Source organism: Gymnodraco acuticeps, unplaced genomic scaffold (genome assembly GCF_902827175.1).
Source record: "Gymnodraco acuticeps unplaced genomic scaffold, fGymAcu1.1, whole genome shotgun sequence".
Classification (NCBI taxonomy): domain Eukaryota; kingdom Metazoa; phylum Chordata; class Actinopteri; order Perciformes; family Bathydraconidae; genus Gymnodraco; species Gymnodraco acuticeps.
Window position 1 is genome coordinate 184,166 of NW_022990271.1, and position 22,329 is coordinate 206,494.

Sequence of the window (22,329 nt, forward strand, 5' to 3'; positions counted from 1 at the left end):
ACTAACAAGGTCATCAATTCCCAAAAACATTGAAAATAATATGAATGACAAAATGACTATACTGTATTGTGATCTGCTTGTACAGTACTGTTGAGGACTCTAAGTAATGAATTATTGACATGCACAATGTTCAGGGCTGATACTAGGCAGGGCGTAAATGAGTACACTTTGGCTCAGGTTATGTCGTCATGTACTGGTTCTAAAAGTGTACTCAGTGCATACTTAATATTAATTCCGCTTATAAATCCCCATGTAAATGTACCCCTTGAGGGAAATATAAAGGATTTATGATTCTGATTCTGAATGCTTCACACTCGCCCTTTAAAGCAAAGTAAATAAAGAAATGACTAAGTAATAAACTGCAAAAATGTCATTTGAGAACGATACAATTCTAATTTAACCTTTGCGTCATATGCTACTTAATGACTGTTCAATGTAATATCTTATTATTATCTGTTAGAAGTTTGTCTGCGAAACAATTTCAACTACATAAGCATCATTATAATGGGATGAGAAACTACAGGTTTTGAGGTTAAACACATTGCATTTTTCAAATAGACTGATTATACTTTTCTGTTGCATTTACTGCATTCTATTTTAATGCATACTGTATATGCAAATGGTCTTTAAACTCCTTGGGCTGTGCCATAAAGTACAGTGTTTCTGTTGGATGTGTGACTTCATATTTATTCCATTTTAAAGTAAAAAGGATGTGTACATTCATCGACATGTATTGCTTTATTATTTAATCATTTGAAGGTTGTTTTTTTTGGCGTCAGTAATCAGTGTAATAAATGGTATATTTACTAGTGGTTTAGCGTTTACCCAGCCCTCTTGTTATCATCCCGCTATTTTTCAATTAATTGGTTTATTACTTGACCTATTTACAATGTATTATCAAATCCAAAAAGACAAATGGATTGATTGGAATTCATTCAAAGCATATATCATATACAATGATTATTTTAAATTAAAGGTTCTGAGGGAAAAAGAGAGACTGAGAATTGAGCAATCATTCAGTATTCCTTTGTCAAAACTTTATTGAGGCACAGTTAGTGGAGAGTTAGCGAGGATATCTCAAAACGTTGGTAAATCCTACTACTACCTTTATTACAGGGGTATAAAACAAATAAAGACAAATACAGGCTCAAAGTTACTCTTTAAGTCAAGAATATTTACCCAAGACGCAGCATACAGGACAACAGACAGCATGCAGGTCTCCTAACACAATACTCTTGGAAATACGACAGGATGGACACATGACCCAGATACAACAAGGCAATAACTCCACAGAGGCGCTCATAAGTGCCCGTATTGTTACACACTGCAGTACATTTGGTGGATAATACTGAGCTGTCCACATTTACCAGCAACATAGAAAGCTTTTTTCAAACACCAATTTGTATTCAACATGAAAACCGATTTTTTTTCTTCATAGAAATTGCTCACAGTACAACTGAAAAGCTCATAGCTCTGGGACACATTGTGTTTCTCTTTGAAACAACACAGTTTTTCTAAACGTTTAAACTCTCATGAGATGACTAAAGCTGGTGAAGGGAGTTTGGCATTATTGGACAAATACTTCATAACAAGCTTTTAGCACGTTTAAATCCATGTTGTACCTCAACAAAAACATATACTTGTTGATAGTTTAATATGATGCTAACCATTGCTGTTAATGGCTGTATCGAAGGAGTTGATCACAGAAGGCTAAACTATCAGTACATTTTCTCCAGATCTCTGAAACTCTTCTCCTATATCGTCACTCTCTTTGTGATCAGTTTGTGTTTCATTTTGGTTTGTTTTGCAGTGCAGGCAATTGTTGCCAATGCTGGCATAGCAACTTTTGCCCTTCTTTCTGGCCTTTACCGAAGCTATGTGAACGGATAGCTATTTGAAATGACCTTTGATTAGCCCAAGTCTTTTGTCATGGGCTAGATGAGACAATGAGCTTTCCTTGTTGGCCTATCTGAGTTACATTATGCTGAAAGCTTATGATAGAATATGTATCCAATGAAGCCAAAATAAATCATCTCCAAACTACTGCACAGAGTATTGGCATATTTTAGTTACAGTTAGCACATTTACTACTGCCTAAATCTAGTCGATTTCAGTTTGCAATGCATTATATTTATGACACAAGCTTTGTTACATTTTTACACTCTGAAGAAAGCCCTCATGATGCTGACCAAACTAAGGCGATACGCAGGGCTGGCACCATGTCCTTTACCCCCGCTCCTCAACGACGCCCACCAAAATCACCGCAGAGACGCGCACCATATCCCCCGTCTTCATCACCGTGCCTACGTCAACCACCTCCCCCCCCTGGCAGCATGTCCTCTACCCCCGCACCATCTCCCCCGTCTCCATCACCGTGCCTACGTCAACCACCTCCCCTCCCTTCAAGAAAGCATCTGCAGTCTCCGAAGCCTGATAAGGATGTGTGTGTACAAAACACAACAAACTCTTACTGATATGTGATGGGTCCAGGCTCAAGGGCGTATGGCACTCTCAACTCTTTCCAGGACATGCCGGGGCCCTGCCTGCCTATAGCTTTGCCGATATCTGTGTTGATAGGTAATAGATTAAGAGCGGTGAATCATCTTAGAAACAGGAAGCGCTCAAACGTTTGTGTGAGTTTATCTAATTTAGCAGTGATTCCATGTCAGCCACAGCTTGTTACAAAAAACATGACTGATAGTGTGTTTAACAAACTTAAACTAGCTTTATTAAATGTCAGGTCTTTGGCAGGAAAAACATTTTTAATCAATGATTTTATCACTGAGCACAATCTCGATTTTATGTTTTTAACAGAAACTTGGATTGAACAAAATAACAGTGCAGCTGTTCTTATCGAATCAACACCTCCCAACTTTAGTTTTATGAGTCAGGAAAGAATGCATAAGAAAGGGGGTGGAGTTGCTATTCTGTTCAATGATTCCCTTCAATGCAGGAAGACATCGTATGGAATATGTGGCCCTTCAGCTGAAATGCTCCTCTCGAGCTCTGTTCCTAAATATCTATAGACCACCCAAATACTGTGCAAGCTTTTTTGATGACTTTACTGAACTGCTGTCTATAGTGTGTATTGACTTTGACCGTCTAGTCATTGTTGGTGATTTTAACATCCATGTTGACAACCCCCAGGACAGAGGGGCTAAAGAACTGTTTTGTGTTCTTGATAGCTATGGACTGACTCAGCATGTGACGGAGCCCACGCACAATAAGGGGCACACTCTGGACTTAATTATCTCAAAGGGTCTGAATATCTCTAAGATTGTGGTGACTGATGTTGCACTCTCTGACCATTCCTGTGTTTTCTTTGAGAGCTCTATTTCTGTTCACAAACATGTTCAAAAAGAGGTAACCACAAAGCGATATTTAACTGAAAATACTAGGGAAATGTTTACTCAGAATTTTTCTTCCACACTTGCCCCTGCTAACATCTCAGTAAATGAGCTAGTAGATCATTTTAATTCAAAAATTATTAAAATGTTATAGATGCCATTGCTCCAACTAAGGTAAAGGAAGTGTCTGGCAAGAAAATATCTCCATGGAGAAAGGCCATGACCATGAAAACAGAAAAAAGAGAATGTCGAAAAGCTGAACGCAGGTGGCGAAAAACAAATCTCCAGGTTCACTTTGAAATCTATAAAGAGAGACTTGGCCTTTATAATTTGGAATTGAAAAACGCACGACAATCGTTCTTCTCTGACATCATTACCAAAAACAAAAACAACGCACGTGCCTTATTTGCTACCGTCGACAGACTAACTAATCCCCCAGTGTCAGTAGCCTCTGAATTTCTATCCACCAGGGCGTGCAATGATTTTGCCTCCTTCTTCACTGACAAAATTCAGAAAATCAGACAAGCAGTCAGTGCCTCTGCATCAGGAACAGCAAATGTGTTGTCTCTGTGTCCACTTAACATCAATTCAAACACCATGACACAATTCCATCAGATTAATGATAAAAACCTAGAGGACATTATTCAACTTCTGAAATCCTCCTCCTGCTGCCTTGATATTATTCCAACAGGATTTAAAAAAAATGTTTTTCATTGCATGGCCTCAGATCTACTTCATATAGTAAACAAATCTCTTCACTCAGGTATTTTTCCACAGGCCCTGAAAACTGCAGTCATTATACCGCTCTTAAAAAAGAATAATCTAGATGCTTCAGTAATGAACAATTACAGGCCCATATCAAACCTGCCATTTCTAGGTAAAATCATTGAAAAAGTTGTTTTTCAACAGTTGAGTAATTTCTTGCATTTAAATAACTGTTTCGATGTGTTCCAGTCAGGCTTTCGTCCAAACCACAGCACTGAGACTGCTCTTGCAAAGGTCTTTAATGACATCCACTTAAACACAGACAGTGGCAGAACTTCAGTGTTAGTATTGTTAGATCTCAGTGCTGCGTTTGACACTGTTGACCACAGCATATTACTAGACCGACTGGAAAACTGGGTGGGACTTTCGAAAACAGTTCTAAATTGGTTTGAATCCTACTTAAAGGACAGAAACAACTTTGTTTCTATAGGTAAATACACATCTGAGTTGACAAATATGACATGTGGGGTTCCTCAAGGCTCCATCTTGGGGCCTCTTCTCTTTAACATCTACATGCTACCACTGGCTCAGACAATGAAAAACAACAAAATAAGTTACCATAGCTATGCAGATGACACACAAATGTACGTAACAATTTCACCAGGAGACTATGCTCCAATTCAAACACTGAGTAAGTGCATTGAACAAATCAATGACTGGATGTGTCAGAACTTTCTCCAATTAAACAAAGATAAAACTGAGGTAATGGTTTTTGGAGCCAAGTCAGAACGTATAAAAGTTAGCGCTGAGCTTCAGTCTGCAATGTTCAAAACAACAGATAATGCCAGAAATCTAGGTGTAGTCATGGACTCTGACCTGAGTTTCAACAGTCACATTAAAATAGTTACTAAATCAGCCTACTATCACCTAAAGAATATATCTAGGATTAAAAGACTAATGTCACAGCAGGATTTGGAAAAACTTGTCCATGCTTTTATCTTCAGTAGACTCGACTACTGCAATGGTGTCTTCACAGGTCTCACTAAAAAATCTATTAGGAAGCTGCAGCTGATTCAGAACGCTGCTTCTGGAGTCCTCACTAACACTAAGAAAGTGGATCACATCACTCCAGTTCTGAAGTCTTTACACTGGCTTCCTGTGTGTCAAAGAATAGATTTCAAAAATACTGCTGCTGGTTTATAAAGCACTGAATGGTTTAGGCCCAAAATACATTTCTGACCTCCTGCTAAATTATGAACCATCCAGATCTCTCAGGTCTTCAGGGACTGGTCAGCTTTCTGTCCCCAGAGTCAGAACTAAACATGGTAAAGCAGCGTTCAGTTATTATGCTCCAAATATCTGGAACAAACTCCCAGAAACCTGCAGGTCCGCTACAACTCTGACTACTTTTAAATCCAGGCTGAAGACTTTTCTTTTTGTCGCTGCTTTTAATTGAACTATTCATATCTTAAACTGCACTGTAACTTTTATCCATGTACTTTTTCTTTAATGTTTAATTGAACTATTCATATCTTAGACTGCACTGTAACTTTTATCCATGTATTTTTTCTTTTAATGTTTATTTTATTAGCTTTTCTTTTTAATGATTTTAAATGCCATTTTCTTAATGTCTTTCATTTTTTGTAAAGCACTTTGAATTGCCTTGTGTTGAAAAGTGCTATATAAATAAACTTGCCTTGCCTTGCCTCATCCTGGTGCCATGTTGGCAGCAATCAGAGGTTTTTCGTTTATAATGATACAATTGTAAGATTGTTTTCAGGCCAAATAAACACTTTTCAGGGTTTTTGTCTGGAAAGAACATTTTGGCAATTCATTTAAAACAAATAAACAATAAAGCCTTTATGTTCACTTATACACATGTGTATTATTACATGACTGTTTAAAACTCTATTCTGATTTACAGTATGTTATTTCTTAATTGCAGGCCGCCGCTATAAATAACAGATAGTCATTGACGCAGTTCTGATCTCGTAATACAGCAACTCGACTATTTATTTAAGCAAATCAATAAACATTTTAAACTCTATAAAATCATTTTAAATAAAAAAATTGTGTAATTATTGCAAAAATAAATAAATAATGTGTTATTCCATACTTAGAGCTTGGAGGTTATATTTTCCAGTTGTTCTATTATCAAGTGGAAATCCAAACAGATTATACAGATATTTGGTATAGGTAGACTAAAAGATAGTTGTACTAAAAGATTCAGGTTTTCTTACCATTGTAATTCTTTAAACACAACATATCTTGTTCATGCCTCCAATGATTGTCTATCACTATTTGTATTTTGGCAAAGATCTGGATCCAGACGCACTTCATGGGAGATGAAATAGGTTGCCTATTTTGAAAGAATAGGACAAAAAGATGTGATATTTCCAGCTACAAAAAATATGGGCCAGTATGTAGTTCAGCTTTTACTAAAATGTTTGTCTGGAAAAAATCCCCGGACAAGATAACGTAAAATAAGATAATCCTTTATTAGATAGAGCCTTGAATCTGGAAGCCTCTGTAGTGACTAATTGATGCAGCTCTGCAAGTAAAACAAGTACATTTATCTGAGTCTTTTCAGACAATATGTCTGTGCTGCCTTTGCAAGGTTAAAGCTAACTAAAACCTTTGGCACAAACTAATACTAAAAATGCTTTTTACCCAAAGGCAAAATAATTCAATAACATAATAACAATTACTGGTTTGGATAAGTGTAGTTGCTTGTAATATGTACTGCTTCAGCTCCCAAAGGTAACCTATCACTAAACTCAGACCCAACCTCACAGTTGTCTAAATTCCCCCTGCACTGAGACAGAGAAAAGGACTCAGTCATCACACTTTCTTCTGTATCCGCCTCTTTGTCCCCGTCTCTGCTCTCCGTGTCCCCCTCCTCCTCGTCCAGCTGGCTTCCATTAATCTTCCTCCGGGACTCGGTGTGAGGTCCCCTGAAGTTAGGGGCGAGGTTCCTCTCCATGTGGTACTGATCTTTGGCCTTCAGGATCAGCTTGTAGGTCTTGCTGCGGTATTTGTACACCAGGTGGAAGCACGTTGCACCAAGGAGAGGCACGGTGGACACGGTCAGGAGGCAGATGCTGACGGAGATGATGATGAGCAGGTTAGGTACCCTCCTCCTGGTGCTGAACAGAACCTGGACCTCACAGTCCTCCCCTCTGTACGTCAGACACAGGGAGTAGTTGGTGTCGGGACGTAAACCACTAAACATATACGTGTTGACGCCATCTTTGATTCTTGACCACTGCACGGCCGAGTGTCTGAGATCAGCAGCAACGCACAGATACAAGCCATTTGAGTTTTTACCGACAGCAGAAAGGCTGTGATGCTTTTCACTGTCATTGTGGAAGCTCTCATTAGACGTTTTTGGGGCTTGGTTGATGCCACTGTCTCTCGGTATGAGAAGAGGATTGAGTCGCACTGTTGCCTCTGTTTCTGACACTCCTAATGCAATGACTCCAAAGTCAAATGTGTACTGCTTGAAATCTTCCACGCTCTCATTAAAGACATGACTAGAAATGTATCTCGTGTTAGCAGTCAAGCCACATTTACTAGCATGTGATGGGGATGTTTTTGACTCCTCAGAAGACTTGATCTCCACAGTGGGAGGGAAAGTAGGTACTACTTTAATGAAGTCTTTTCTCTTGATATCAAAGTGATGCACAGAATCCAAAAACAATGGTTTGCCTGTTGTTTGGCGTATCGATGGGTGCGTTTTAGTAAAAACAGGCGTTGTGGTAATTGGTTTTCTTGGTGTTGGTTTAGGTAAAGCCACCACGCCCACTGACACCGAAACCTCACTTCTTCCAAACTCATTTGTGGCCGAGCAGCTGTAGTTGCCACCATCTTCTTTCCGGAGGTGTGAAATTATAAGAGTGCCATTGTTAAAGACTTTGAAAGGATTATAGGACAGCATGGAGTCCTCTTTCGATTCTGCTGAGTCATCCTCAGTGAAGGACAACACCAGCTCTTGCCTCTGGCTTTTGCTTTGGATATTCCACATGACCAGAGGTTTTGGATTTCCTGCGAATTCACAAGTCAAGACCAACACACCGCCCTCGTGGAAAGTCATGTTGTGAACATTTGGCTTGATTTGTATTGTCACATTCGGGCTTGCGCACTTTGACTCAGGCAACTTTCCAATCAGTTCTCCTCTAAGTTTGGGTGGAGTTGCACAAGTGATTAAATTCTGCTCTGGGACCGTGATCATGGTCTTTGAAATCCAGTCTCTGAGCCAGTCGAGGGAGCAGGTGCATGCAAAAGGATTTTTATAAACCTGCAAGTAGGACAAAGACACCAAACCATCGAACGTCCCATCAATTATCTTAATGAAATTGTTATTGTTGAGTCGGAGTGACTTCAGGTCTTTGAGGTTGTAGAAGGCGTCCCTCGGCAGGTGGACCATCTCGTTGTGGTTCATCTTCAGCAGATGCAGGCCTGTGAGGTTCTGCAGATCCTCCCAAGGGAAGTCTACGATTCTATTGTGGCTGATGTCAAAGTTACGCAGATGAACCAAAGGCGTGAGAGTCCCTTCTTCGATTGTGATGATCTCATTGTGGGCCATCCACAGCGACGTCACCCGAGTGACATTGTCAAAGCTCCCCAACGGTATCACACTGATCTTGTTAGCGGACAGACTCACAGTCGTCACATTAGCAGGCAAACTGTCCGGTACCTCAGCTAAGTCTTTGTAGGAGCATTCAGCAAAGTGGCGGCCATATTTATCTGTGCAGGAACAGAGCGCAGGGCATCCGAGTCCAGTGGGAAAGACTGTGGCCATCCACAAAGTGAAGAGGATACCTGCGGCAGCCATTTTCTGTAAAAGAAAAGCGTCACAGACCATGTTTCGATCATTGGATGAATCTATTTAGCATATATAATGCAGCATGATTAAAGATAATATTTTTAGGAATTTAAAAGAAACAGGTTTTGGCATTAAGAAAGTAAGCACAGAAACAAAGACTAGCTCTGCTTCAGCCCTTGGAAATGACAGAGCAGAAAATGGAGCCTGACAGGTTTTCATTTTCAGTGGCAGATTCATACATCATTTAGAGAATCTCCAATTTAGATCTTAAACAGACTGAAAGCTGTGTAAATGATAATAACTATACAAAACAGCTGATCCACAGTGATGGAGCCTCATTCAAGATAGTGAACAAAATAAAGGGAACACAATACGTTTTATAAGCTCATCTGCTAACAAGGTCATAGATCATAGTTTAGGATTATTTTACTGGCAAACTGAATAGAAATAAAGACAAATTAAAGAAAAATCTTCATGTTTACAGTGTTTCTCCCTTCTGGTCAGGTCTAGTCATGAAGAACATAATGTTGCTCTTTCATTTGAAGGGGTGTTGTACCATTTAGTTCTGATATAATGAAAAAGCTTTTAAGATGCTTCATTTTCATAGGCTGAAAACTTGCTCTAACTGGAATTGTGAGCTCAGTGATGTTGGTTTCTTAATGAAGATGAATTCTTATTTTCAGTGCAGCCTTAGCTCCTTAGTGGTAAAAAAAAAAATGCAAATAAGACAAGACTAGGATGTTTTCTTCACCACTGCCTCTGATATTGATACCTTCACCATTTACATAAACTCTTACCTACCTGTGAATTATCCAGAGTAACAAGAAAGAGATTGACTGTAAACTCTTTTTTAATGATTCAATTATGTAAGCACTGCAAGATAAATCTCTGTCTCTGATATCCAAATACCTGGATACAAATAAAAAACCCTATCTGGATGGCCAGAGATAAGAATCAACAGTTTTTATCAGATACATATTTTCCCTGCACAAGACTGACCTGTTTAGTGGTGGACAGAGACAGAAGAGGTAGTTTTGTCAATATAATGAGTGCAGAAACCCTACGGATGCACAAATCTGGAGCACCTCAAGAGCTCACATGATTAGCTGTGTGCCTGTTTGATGACAACTTGGAGTTGCTAGACATTTCAAGATCCTTATTATTCTTATCAGTTTGCATCTATCCACCTTACAGTATCATCCTGATTTTCCATATTACCGATAGAAAAGTGTTTTCAAATGTTCTGAAGCCCTTTGAAATGAATTTGGGACATCTTTAAAAGCTCATACCTCTTATGATAATATGACAGATTATGTATTTAATTGTTATTCTCTTCCTGGTGACAAAACAGCTACTGTAAATTAGTATGTAAGTCTGACAGAGGAAAACACCCACCTCATACCTTGTGGTTTCTAGGAAAACAGAAAAAAGCAATCTCACAGCTCAACCCAAAATAGATTGAGATGTTGGCTTTGAATCTTAAGACAACCTCTCGCCGATAAACTAATATAACTGCCTAACTCTAATTCACAGAGGGAGCATTGAAGCTGTATGCTGTGTTGCCAGTTCTGCATCTGGTTTCTCCCTACGCAGCAGCGTCCGGTGTTCTGTCCTTGGTGCTGAAAGCCAGCCGCATGTCTGCTCTAGTTTGTTTACAGCTGTCTACTGCGTGGCATGCAAACCTTTACCATTATCTGCTTTACTCTATCTGTAAAATAAAACACCATAACTGTCAATGTAATCTGACGCCGCAAGATCGAAAATTCATCCCCGAAAAAGACCTGACGTTAATAATTGATGCGGGGAGAATAGAGGATGCAATAGGATCACACAACTGAGTGACATGCTTACCTGCGTTAGTGTTTTTGTTTATCTCCGAACACGTCAGCCGGTGTGTGCAGTCAGAGCATGCTGGATTCAAGTGTGAATGTGAAGCTGAGTCCATCTGTCAGTCTGCGTCTACATGGTGGAAACGTGTGGTATCATCTGCCTGTGCATCTGTCATTCTGAGTTAACCCCCCTGTCTCCTCCCCTCCTCATAGCTCTGGACAGAACAGCATCGACGCTTCCAAAAAATATTTTAAAGGGGAAACGACATTAAATACGACCGTCACCGTCTGCATTAACAGGAGAGGAGGACTGATGTGATGTCTGGCTGTCGCTATAAACAGGAACATGCTACTAAATATACTAATTAAAAGTTTGTTTTACAAGTTTATACACAGGGAAGTTTTGAGGGTGTGGATGTAAGGAAGTCCAATTAGTCATCTCTGCTGCAGGCTAAAAGCTACTCTAGCCTAGGACTGCATTATGGGTAATGTATGTGCCATGTTTGAAAAACACAAACATTTCTTTGCATTGTTTTTTTAAATTGAACGCATGTTAAATTTAGCCTATTTTAGGGTAGTCTACTATTTTAAGGAAAGACAAACATAATAGCAGGCATTTTTAAGGTGCACTAATCCATGTGTTATTGTTAAAGGGTTAGTATTGTAATTAGGTATTGCACTTCTAATATTGACTTTCAAGTGACAGATTAAACAAAATTATGGTTAAAAATCAAGCAGCAGATATTCCTACTTTGAGTCTCTATTTATAGGTCCTGCCAGGCAGTCTCTCAGCCTGTTAATATTTCTCTGTGTAATCAAGCTAAGTGAAAACAAAGCTTGATTATAATAAGATTTACTTCAGGGCTGTTTTCATTGTAATAGGCACACCTGATCATGTTATTGTGTCCTCATAGTATCATAGTGACAAAAGATAATACAGTTGTATCAAAGTGTGAGCTCAGCAGGGCAACCACACCAGAGGACAAGGAACGTGTGTGCAGATGCAGTACTGATAAGAAATGAGAATCCTCAGAAGAGATCTTTATTCATTCAGTTCAGATTTAATCTCATCTTCATCATCCTTTCTGAAGTATCTTTGCTTCATTACAACATGCAGGACTGTGTTTCTTCTACTCATCTTTCCTACTCCTTTACTAATGTTATTGTCAGGGTTGGGAAAAAATAGGACCCAAATGCAGAATAAGGAGGGAAGCAGGTTTCAAAATGGAACAAAAGGCGAGCTTTATTCACAAAAAGCTGAAAAAACAAGAATCCATGAATAGGTACAAGGCACGAGGTAGCATCCAAACAAAAGGGGGGGCTAGCATGCCAGGGGCTAGCAGGCCGGGAAACAGGTTTGACCTCAAAGCTGCCAAAAAAGTCCTCCACCCACTCGGGTAGCAACTCCCTCAACCAGGGCCTTGAGGTTACCTCCTGGCGTGCCGCAGAAATAACTGACTGCCTCTCTTCACTACTGGAGGCATATCTAAAGTCATTCCTCAAGCATGTTAAATTGTACTTCACCTCGTACAAACTGTCTACTGGGTCCATTCTTGGTTGGTTCATTCTGTCAGGGTTGGGGAAAAATAGGACCCAAATGCAGAATGAGGAGGGAAGCAGGTTTCAAAATGGAACAAAAGGCGAGCTTTATTCACAAAATGCTGAAAAAACAAGAATCCATGAATAGGTACAAGGCACGAGGTAGCATCCAAACAAAAAGGGACTGTGACCAACATGAAGGGAGACATGAACGCCAAATAATGAACCAAAACTGAACACAGGAAGAGACAAGACTAAATAGGGTTAAGGAATGCTCCGGTATTGGGACAAAATTAACATGGGATCACTCCGGTCATTGTACGTACTTCGTCTCACTGGAATATTAACGGTCAGATTGAATACAACATCGACCCAATTTCTCCGGGCAATGACGGGAGAGTTTTGAAAGTGACAAAACACTGTTTTCACACATTCAAAAACACTTAAACAATTAAACAATGTTTACCCAGGATTCAGGCACCTTCCCTGGCTTGTAAAATGTGGTGATGCACCCTGGAGGTATCAGACTATTTAAAACATGTATACCCAGGATTCAATCACTTTTCCTGGCTTGCAAAGTGCTGTGAAGCAGCCTGTTCTCTGGGTGCAGTCTGGGTGCATGGAGGGGTTTAGTCCGAGTGAGGAGTGCTCAAGTGTGGGAGGATGTGTAAGGCAGAGGAGGGTAAAAAAAAAAGTTAAAGTGTGAACCTCCAGCAGGGCAGGTGGTGCTGTGAATAAGGCCGAATATTGATGCTGGTGTGCGGACAGTAAAGCACCACAAAAGCCATTACCTTTAAGTGTTACCAGGGCCATGAGAACATCCTCCACAGGAGGGTGGGTGCCTGTTGCTGTTAGCTGTAGGTGCGTGTGCGACAGTGTGTGCGTAGATGCAGCGAACAGACAGGTCTCAGTTGGTTTGGTGTCCTCTGCTTACTTTCAATACTTGTAAATAAAACTTTTGGCCCGTAATTTATTGTCCTCATTGTAGCGACCAGAGAGGGGGGGGGGGGGGGATATATCCAGTCTCTGATAGTGTTACGTTATTATGAGAGTGCTCTGTTTGATTCTGAAATTGTATATATTTATATAAATATATACATATATATATAGGCTATATATATATATATATATATATATATATATATATATATATATATATATATATATATATATATAATGACCGCTCAGAGGAGAGGAGTTCTCATTTCTCTAACCGCCTGCTGCTTCCCCTCCTCTCTCCTCGGTTCCCCTCCTCGGCTCCTCGGCTCGCATCTCCTGTGGGCGGGACCAAGTCTCAAGGATAGGAGTCGAGGATAGGAGTCGAGGAGGGGAATAAAATAATAAATAATATCCAGGGGATGCATGCAGAGCTGTCATTGGCTGAGATAAGTCCGGCCGTGCATCACGATTCTTTGAAACATCTCTGTTGCCGGAAATGCATCCACGAAGGAGCCGTGGAGGACCGTGGAGGACCGTGGAGGACCCATCAGTGTATCCTCGGTTATAGCTCCTCCAGAGAGCCTCCTCGGCGCTCGATCCTCGGTCCTCGAAGTGCATTTAGAGAAATGAGATGTCCTTCAACATGGCGCGCTGAAATTCATTTCCGGGTCACTACCGGAGGACCGAGGAGTCGAGGAGGGGGATTTGATGAAATGAGAAAGGGCCCCTGTCTTGTCTGCATGTTTTGGATTCCTCTCGGCTGCCCTCCTTTGTCTCCTAAGTCTTCCCGGTTTGTTTATGATTTTGTTTGCTACTTTTATTTTGCTTAACGTTGCCTTCCCCTTCAGTCTTTGATGTATTAAGTAGCAGCATTTATTTAATAAAGCTTGCCTTTTGTTTATATCCTTATATCTTACTCCCCTGTTTTGTCCTGCATAAGGTCCTGCCTTCCTTACCCCACCGTGACAATTTGACCTCCAAATACATTGTTAGACACAATATATGAATGATATTGCTTGTTTGAAGTAAATATGTCAGCACTGTTCATGTTGTCCTTAGTTTGAATTGTTATGGTTTATTGCCCTTTGAATAAAAGCGTCAGCTAAATGCTATGTAATGTAAAAAAAAACAACACAATGAAGGATGTAAATCAATGACTGACCCAAAATATGGAAAAACATAAAGAATATCAGCACAGCATGCTACGAGTGGAAGGAATGTTTAAAATAGGCTACTAAATATTCCTGGATTTATCCCTGGTATGGTGCTCCTGTAATAATGAACCTGGTTGTCCAGCAGATGGCCCTACAATCATTTTAGAAAATAAATAATTTTCCATTCCAGAAGAACCACTGGCTAACTTATTTTTAACACTATACTAACAATGAGCTCTGGTTTTTGTGTGCGTGATGTGATACAAACAAGAGATATTAAAAGACACAAAGTAGATGAAGGGCAACTTGAAAACATATACCTTTTAAGTTATGTGTGTTTGGTATAGCTAGAGTGAAATTAGGACTTTTTAAATTGCGTTCACAGGTGTCTGTCTCAAAGCATCCAGTGGCAATTACTGCATGTTAGAGTACTTTGCATTGACTGCTGCTCTCATGGTGACCACATGATATTAAAAACTGGGAAAGACTGGGATGCTTTCTGAGATCAGAGCATTTCTTTGTTAAATCTAGTTTAGTTTGTGTTGCTATCTCAGATATGTTTGGATTAAAGGGGATATATATTGCAAATTTTCAGGTTCATATTGGTCTTTTTGGTTTCCACCAAAACATGTTTACATACTTTACTATTTAAAAAAAACTCTATTCTTCCAGTCTGCTCTGATTTTCTTGTGAGAAAAATATGGGACACCTTTGCAAAGGTAGCTCTCAGATGTGGAGATACATAACTGGGGGGCGGTATATATTCTAATGAGCCAACACGTGACATAGCCCAAGTTGTTATGTTTTCTCACCTGAGAAGCCCACCATATTGGCTGAGTTATCTTCTTTTTTTGTGCATTGTATGCACTTCAGCTGTCCAAAGCACTGAACAAGTCAGTTTGAACCTTAAACTGCCTCATTGGACCACCAGGGGTCAGTCTTTGCAAACCCATGTGTTGTAGACAAACCATGCTCCAAATAATCTGTCCCAATTCACAAACCTTCCCCATCCAAATATCACAGCAGGGCCGGCCCTCGGCATAGGCAGTATAGGCGAATGCTCAGGGCGCATCAACCCATAGGGGGCGCCGAAAGAAAAAAAGGAAAAAAAGTTAGAAATAAAAAAAAAAGATTTTTTAAATTTCATAACAACACAATTTCCCGATTTTGGATCAACAAAGTACATCTTATTATCTTATACTAACAGAACTACGCATATATTGTGTACAGTGCCCATAAACTATGGCACACACCCCCCCAAATCAAGTTGAACTGCCCCAGTCCCAGTAAAAACCAGAGGTTTATGTGAAATTGTTCTTTTTTTGAAATAATGGTTTTAGTGTGCAATTATAGGTTTTAATTTTGTATTTGTATTCATTTAAAATAAATCAAACTCCCAAAAAATGTACACAGCTTCTGTGCGCTTTTATTAACATTGAAATGTACTGTGTAAGCGGCCGCGGGGGGGAGAGCTTTAGAGAGCTCTCTCCTGAAAAACTGAGAGGCTCTGATAACCTAAGCTCAGTGAGGTAAAGGCACACCTTTATATGATCATTATAGTTCTAAAAAATAAGAGAATAGGTGAAAAACAGGTATAAAATACTGACAGTACAAAAAAGTTGAAAGGGGAGTGATTTGTAAAATATCCATAAAGAAAAAGAAAATCTGCTTACAGTTCTGTTTTATATGGGTGTTGAGAGATGTTTCCATATCTCCTAATGTTGCTCTCAAAGTGCACCAGATTGATGCTTTTAACTTCAATATTAAAAAAAAAAAAAAGTCTTCCCAGGGATGCATGCCCCCGGACCCCCCTAGAGGAGGTGAGGTCCCCCCCCCCCCCCACTTAAATCATGTTCAAATGGATAGGAAACTAAATACAGTTACACACATCTTGTGTCAATATCTTTCTGTGTTGGTGATCATGCCACAACCGTGCACGCGCAAATCATAGTGAGTGTCTGCATTTTGGGGGGGGGGCGCCAGCTAAAATCTTGCCTAGGGCGGCAAATTGGTCAGGGCCGGCCCTGTATCACAGGGTCACTTTAGAAGTTGATATGGTAAAATCAGTGGCTTATACATACAACCCGCAGATATGGAGCAATATTAACATTGATTTGGAGTTGGGTTTGTCTCCAACTCATGAAAGCAGGTCCAGTATTTGCTCTCCTCAACAACACAGTCTCTTTAGATGTTAAATGCATGGACCTTTGTTCATCAGTTAGTGTTTAACTTTGTCTGCTGTCTGGTGCTGGGCAGTGGAGCGTACGATGGATTTATCAGAGCCTTGTCACTGAAAACAGCTGGCTGCTGTTGCTCTAATCAGGGTTGATGAGAGAAGTGAGACTGAACCAAAAAAAAAAGAAGTATGACAGGTCCCATGTCATGCTTTTCCGATTATTACCCATCCCCTTGTGTGTTATGTAGCCTTTTTTGCATGTAAACGGTCTGCAAAGTCACAAACCCTCAGAGTACACCCTGTAGCGCAGTGTTTCTCAAACTTTTTCATACCAAGGACCACTTAACCAATAAAAAAACACTCGCGGACCACCTAACTCCACAAATATCCAAAAACACATCGTGTTTTACAAATCGCCTGAAAATGGTACAAACAAGTGGCAACATGTGTGATGAAGGTGTTTATCTGGGCTATATCAAGCAATCGAAAGTGAAACTTAAGCTTTGTTCCATTGCGCAGATATTCCCGCGAGAGTGCAAAAAACTTAAATAAATGTATTTATTTAAAATGTGAAATGTTACCAATATGCTCACGGACCACTAGGGGGCGCTCATGGACCACCAGTGGTCCGCGGACCACACTTTGAGAAGTACTGTAGCGGGTAAAGGCCGCTATACACCAATATGGTCTAGCTGCGGCCGCGGACAGTACACGACGGTGTCAGTACCAGATGTGTTCGGGGTGTCACTACCCGATCTGCAGCTCTGCCCGATCTGCAGTGCGCATGTGCGAGATGGTCCGCCATATTGGACAACTCCGGACGGCAACCCAAGTAGGACAACATTGACACAGTGGCTTTTGGCAAAGCTCAAAAGGAAAACTCGAGAGAAATGAGTTATTGTTACTACAACGTGACTTCACTATTATTTAACAACTCTATTTATTGGGTTCTTTTATTTGGGGTTAACCCTCTGGAGTCGAAACTTTATTTATGTGTAAACGTTATTTTGGTGTGTATAAGTAAGGTTACATGTGTAGATGCATGAGATAATCTTTTATTTGTCCCACAATGGAGACATTTAATTTATTTATATGTGTGCCTGCCATTTGTGGGGAGTGCTATGTAGTAATGGGGAGTACAATACATAGGTGTGTGTGTGTGTGTGTGTGTGTGTGTTGAACTTCGTAATAATTATTGTCCCACAATTTTTATTTGTTTTACAGAGAGTTTTCACAGCTGCCTCGGCCTAGCGGCCCACAGATTACATTTATCCAGGAGCCTCCAGCTGTGCCTGCCACCATGTTGAGATCTACCGTGGATCAAGGGCCTTCACCACTGCCATCCCCACCAAGCACTAGCGGACCAGCATCACGACAGCTGCCTCCATCTCTGCCTGCGACGAGGTCAAGATACACCTCAGCTCCACTACAGCCACAGCCATCACCATCAACCCGGACAGCAAAGAGGTCTCGTAGAGCACACGTACCTCCCACACAACCACCAGCTGCCCATGCACCATCACCCCCACCTGCACAGCAGCGAGCTCCACTGTCTTGGAAGACAGGCGAAGACCCTGACACTGCTCCCCCTGTCTCCAGGTTTCAACCTGCTCGCACACCCGGGCCACAGCTCAGCTCAACAGTATCAAACAAACCCCTTGACCTGTTCAAGCTGTTCTTCAGTGCACTAACAGTACAGACACTCTATACCAACACAAACAAGCGGGCTGCACAGGAGACGGGAAAGGGTAAAACCTACAAATGGACTGACTTGACTGTAGAGGATTTCTATAAATACATGGGGCTGCTGAAACTGGACAATGTATTGGACTACTGGAGGAAGGATCATTTTGTCAGTGTATAATGAATAGTTGGTTGAAGGAAAAAAAGTTCTGATGTTCAATATTGTAAATAGTGAGATTTTGCAGTTATATTTATATACATTGTTGGTATTATAATAAATTGTTGGTTGAAAAAAAAAGTTCTAATGCTCAATTCTTTTTTTTGTACACATCACATGAACCTTGTTATGTAATATGAAGTCATTATTCAGTCCTGATATATCTCAGTCCCTGCTGTGGTGAAAGTAGAGTGATTGACAGCTGTTTTACTCAGAATTCGAATTTATAAAATTTCATTTTAGACATGAATAACACATTTATATACAGTGTAATTCAAATATTTCACTACTTTTGTAATCCTAAGACTTTGGTAACCAAATCTAAAACACCAAAACAATTCGATCACATGAGTAAATTTGTGTTTTCACAAGAGTTTTGAAGATTTTCCGAAAATCGGATGTCAAGTTTTAAGCTTTTGAGCTACTTATCTCATCAAACAGTGCTCTAAGGTGAGTAATTTGCATAAATAGCAATACTAGAGATTGTCCTGAACATTTTGATATGTAACACATGGGTGCCATTTTAGAAGAAATACATTTAAAAGGTGATTTAAGAAAACATCTAAAAATCGAGAAAATACCCTTATGGCGCGTTTCCACTGCAGCGGGGTAGCCCCGTTTTTTTGTAACGTGTTATTCGGTTGTATGTGCTTTTGACTTTGCATATCGTTTTTGTATTTGCAGCGTTTTTCTGTTGCGTTTGTTTTCGGGGTTTGTCTGTTGTAGGTTTAGCTTGCATCATTTCTGTAAATGCAGCGTTTTTCTGTTGTATGTGTTTTCAGGGTTTGTTGGTTTTTCATTTCATTATTTGCAGGTGTTTCCTGCTTATGTGTGTGTTTTTGGCCGTTGTTTAGCATTTGCACCTGCCGCCGGCCACCATACCCTTCTCCTATCAACCCTGTCTCCTAAAAATTACGTTCCCACAGAACTAAACTGCATTCTGAATTACGTTTAGCTTGAAACGTATTTACTCCCACGTTACGTTCGTTATGAACGTATCTAAAATACGTTTATTTTCTACATATCTTCTAGAAACATATTTTCTCCCACGTTACGTTCCTTATGAACGTATCTTATACGTTTATTTTCTACATATCTTTGCCATTTATTGTCTTGCTTATAATAATGATAATAGTCATTTATAAATATCATTTTAGAGCACACCTTTGAAATCGAGAATCAGGCTCGATATATGGTTAAATTAAAATCAGTAGGCGAGGCTGTAATTTCGCCAGCTGTTACTCTCATGAGCGAGGCAGAAAATAATAGTTTTAACATGACAAAAAGCTGCTGTGTCGTTTACCTCAAACATTAAAACAAATCCAGAGTTACGTGTTTCTGTACTTCCTCTAAGAAAAAAAGACAGTAAAAGAAGAGCTCTGTGGCTTCAGGCTTGATCGCCGTTCAAATGACAGCGTTGGTTTCCCCAAAAGTGGGCGGGGCTGTAAAGTGACGTAGATTTTACTATCATCTATTATTCAAAACCATTCTATGTATTCTAACGTAAATTACATGCCAGTGTTTTATCTTTTTATTTATTTGTTTTTATTTTAAATCGTATAAACGTCTGTGAGGAAAATAAATGGGGTTTAGAGCCTCAAAATACTGAAATCTGTATTTTTTAAAATCTTTTCCTTCTAATTTGTTATTCTTTTCTAAATAACACACTGTTATTTACTCAACAATAACACACAATTATCCTTGTTTTTATTTATTTGTTTAATTCTATAATCTTGGGCTTTTTAGCCGTAAATAAAGTCACCAGAAACAGACGGGACATTTCGAGATTTAGGATGGCCGAAGACACTACACTACCCATAATCCCCAGCTATCGTTTGGGACTACAGTCCCGTTGACAAACCCCGTGATGTTGGAGTGGTAGTGCGCCAAGGTTACGCCGAGCATCAAGCTCTTTGAAATGGAACGAAACCACGGCAGACTATTCAAAACTGGACTCGAACGCCCCCCGAGAAATACACATGCTGGCTATTGTGTTTCGCAACATGTTCTCTATGGCACGTATCTACTGGGAATTGTAGTTTTAAAAGACGTTTTTCCCAAAATTAGAAGTTGCCAGTATTAAACTGTGTACAGCCCTGGAGGTTTAGGCGATAGGAAACACATTGGTGTGTACACATTTAAAACATGCAATTACTAAATGGGTAAAAATCGCTTATATCCATAATGGGCAGCATTAATATATACCCACACGACAGCTTACTTTGTAATTCTACTCCACTACAATTCAGAGGTTAACCTGGTATTTTTACTCCACTACATTTAGTTTAGTTACTTTGTAGATTCTGATTAATGATGTGAAATATAAACAACCCTTAAAGCAGACTTTAGTTACACCTGAGTAAAATTCAGGGAAGGTGATTGTCAAGTACCAACAATCAGGAGAGATATTTGATAGGTGGTGCTTGAGAAGACGAAACATTTATCTGCAGATCTCTATAAAGTATATTCATTACTCGTTATTCTCTACTAATAGTTAATTAAAAACTGTATAATGGCTATTTTGCACATCCCTTTCAAGATTTCAAGATTTTCTAAGGTTTATTGATCATATACACAACTTGGGTCGCAGGTTCCTCAACAGAGCATTACAAGACATCTATCAATATGTGTGTACCTCCACCATTAAACTGTCATATTCTGCACATTTCTTATTCTATCTACATACATAAGAGTATAATTAATGTGTATAATATCAGTTAAAAGAAGTGCTTCAACATAGTTAACATTGCAGGAAAGCAATATATTAGACGTTAATTAATTTGTCAGGCTTAATATTCATCGGTAGATAGATACCCCCAAAGCTTTTTTCTTGTTCAAAATAAGACCTTAACCTAAAGTATTCTTTAATGTGTTAATAAAGGTTAATTCGTTTTTCTGTTTTGCACATCCTCCTATTAATATCTTTGTACATCCGGCACTAAACTGTTTTATTGTTGAGATCACTTATAGTATCTTCTTGACTTTTTATATTCTATATTTCTATCATTGACCTTCTACTTTCCCCCTATGAAAGTATGTACTCTTAATATTGTTTTCATCAAATAACATTATTCAACAAAAATAATTCAATAACGTGCTTTAACCACTAGGCGGTGCACACAAGGTACACACAGCATACTAATAATAACTTTGTATTATTAGTGTAGAACACTTATGTATGTATAACATCTGAAGATGTGTAGTTTTATTCATGTTTTTACATAATTTTACAGGATATTGCTATATTATTTCACATGTTTTACTTCTACACATTAATATCTGATTTGTAAAACATCACAGACAGAAAGGTATATCCGTCATTTAATGGTACGCTATTGAAATTCTGAATCCATAGATGTGTCTCCCATCACCCAAATCCCCTGACTATTCTCTCAACTCAGTATTTACATTCTTATATTCAAAGAAAATCAGTAATATCTTTAAAAACTACAAGTCCTTTTCTATCAGCTGTGCACCGTTATGGTGTAAATATAACCTATTATCTACCAATTGGATCAAATATAAAAGTCAGCCGAATTACTATTGATACTGCAAGGAGACGTATTTTGTGAAAAGAAATTGAAGATGTTGTTTAATTGTTGATATATTTATGATCCACATCAAGTATTCAGTTTTGGCGGCAGTTCCTCATGTTTGTCTAGAAGTCTTCTCATCAGGGCTCTATAAATAAAGAACTACGGCAGATGTATAATATTTAATGCAGCCGAACCGTGTATTACAATGCCGTTATGTGATGACTTCCAAAGAGAAAAGCAAGAACACTCTGAATTAGGTATTATTTTATTTTTCGTTTTCGGATATCACAACTTATTAACACCATATCCCAGCGTTTATTGCGGCTAAAACATCCAATCAACGAGCTTCAAGCTGAGGATCTTGGGTAATCTTTTTAAT

The 22,329-nt window shown here is 39.4% G+C and overlaps 1 protein-coding gene across 1 annotated transcript; it reads right to left on the reverse strand.

Annotated features, from left to right (window-relative positions):
- Positions 1-6,202: 6,202 nt before the first annotated feature.
- LOC117549364 (immunoglobulin superfamily containing leucine-rich repeat protein 2-like) lies at positions 6,203-10,869 on the reverse strand. Its single transcript, XM_034221214.1, has 2 exons — positions 10,729-10,869; positions 6,203-8,889 (listed from the first exon to the last, which is right to left on the reverse strand). Exon 2 carries the CDS (start codon positions 8,884-8,886, stop codon positions 6,757-6,759), a length of 2,130 nt encoding a protein of 709 aa, XP_034077105.1. The 5' UTR covers positions 8,887-8,889; positions 10,729-10,869; the 3' UTR covers positions 6,203-6,756.
- Between the last annotated feature and the right edge of the window lie 11,460 nt (positions 10,870-22,329).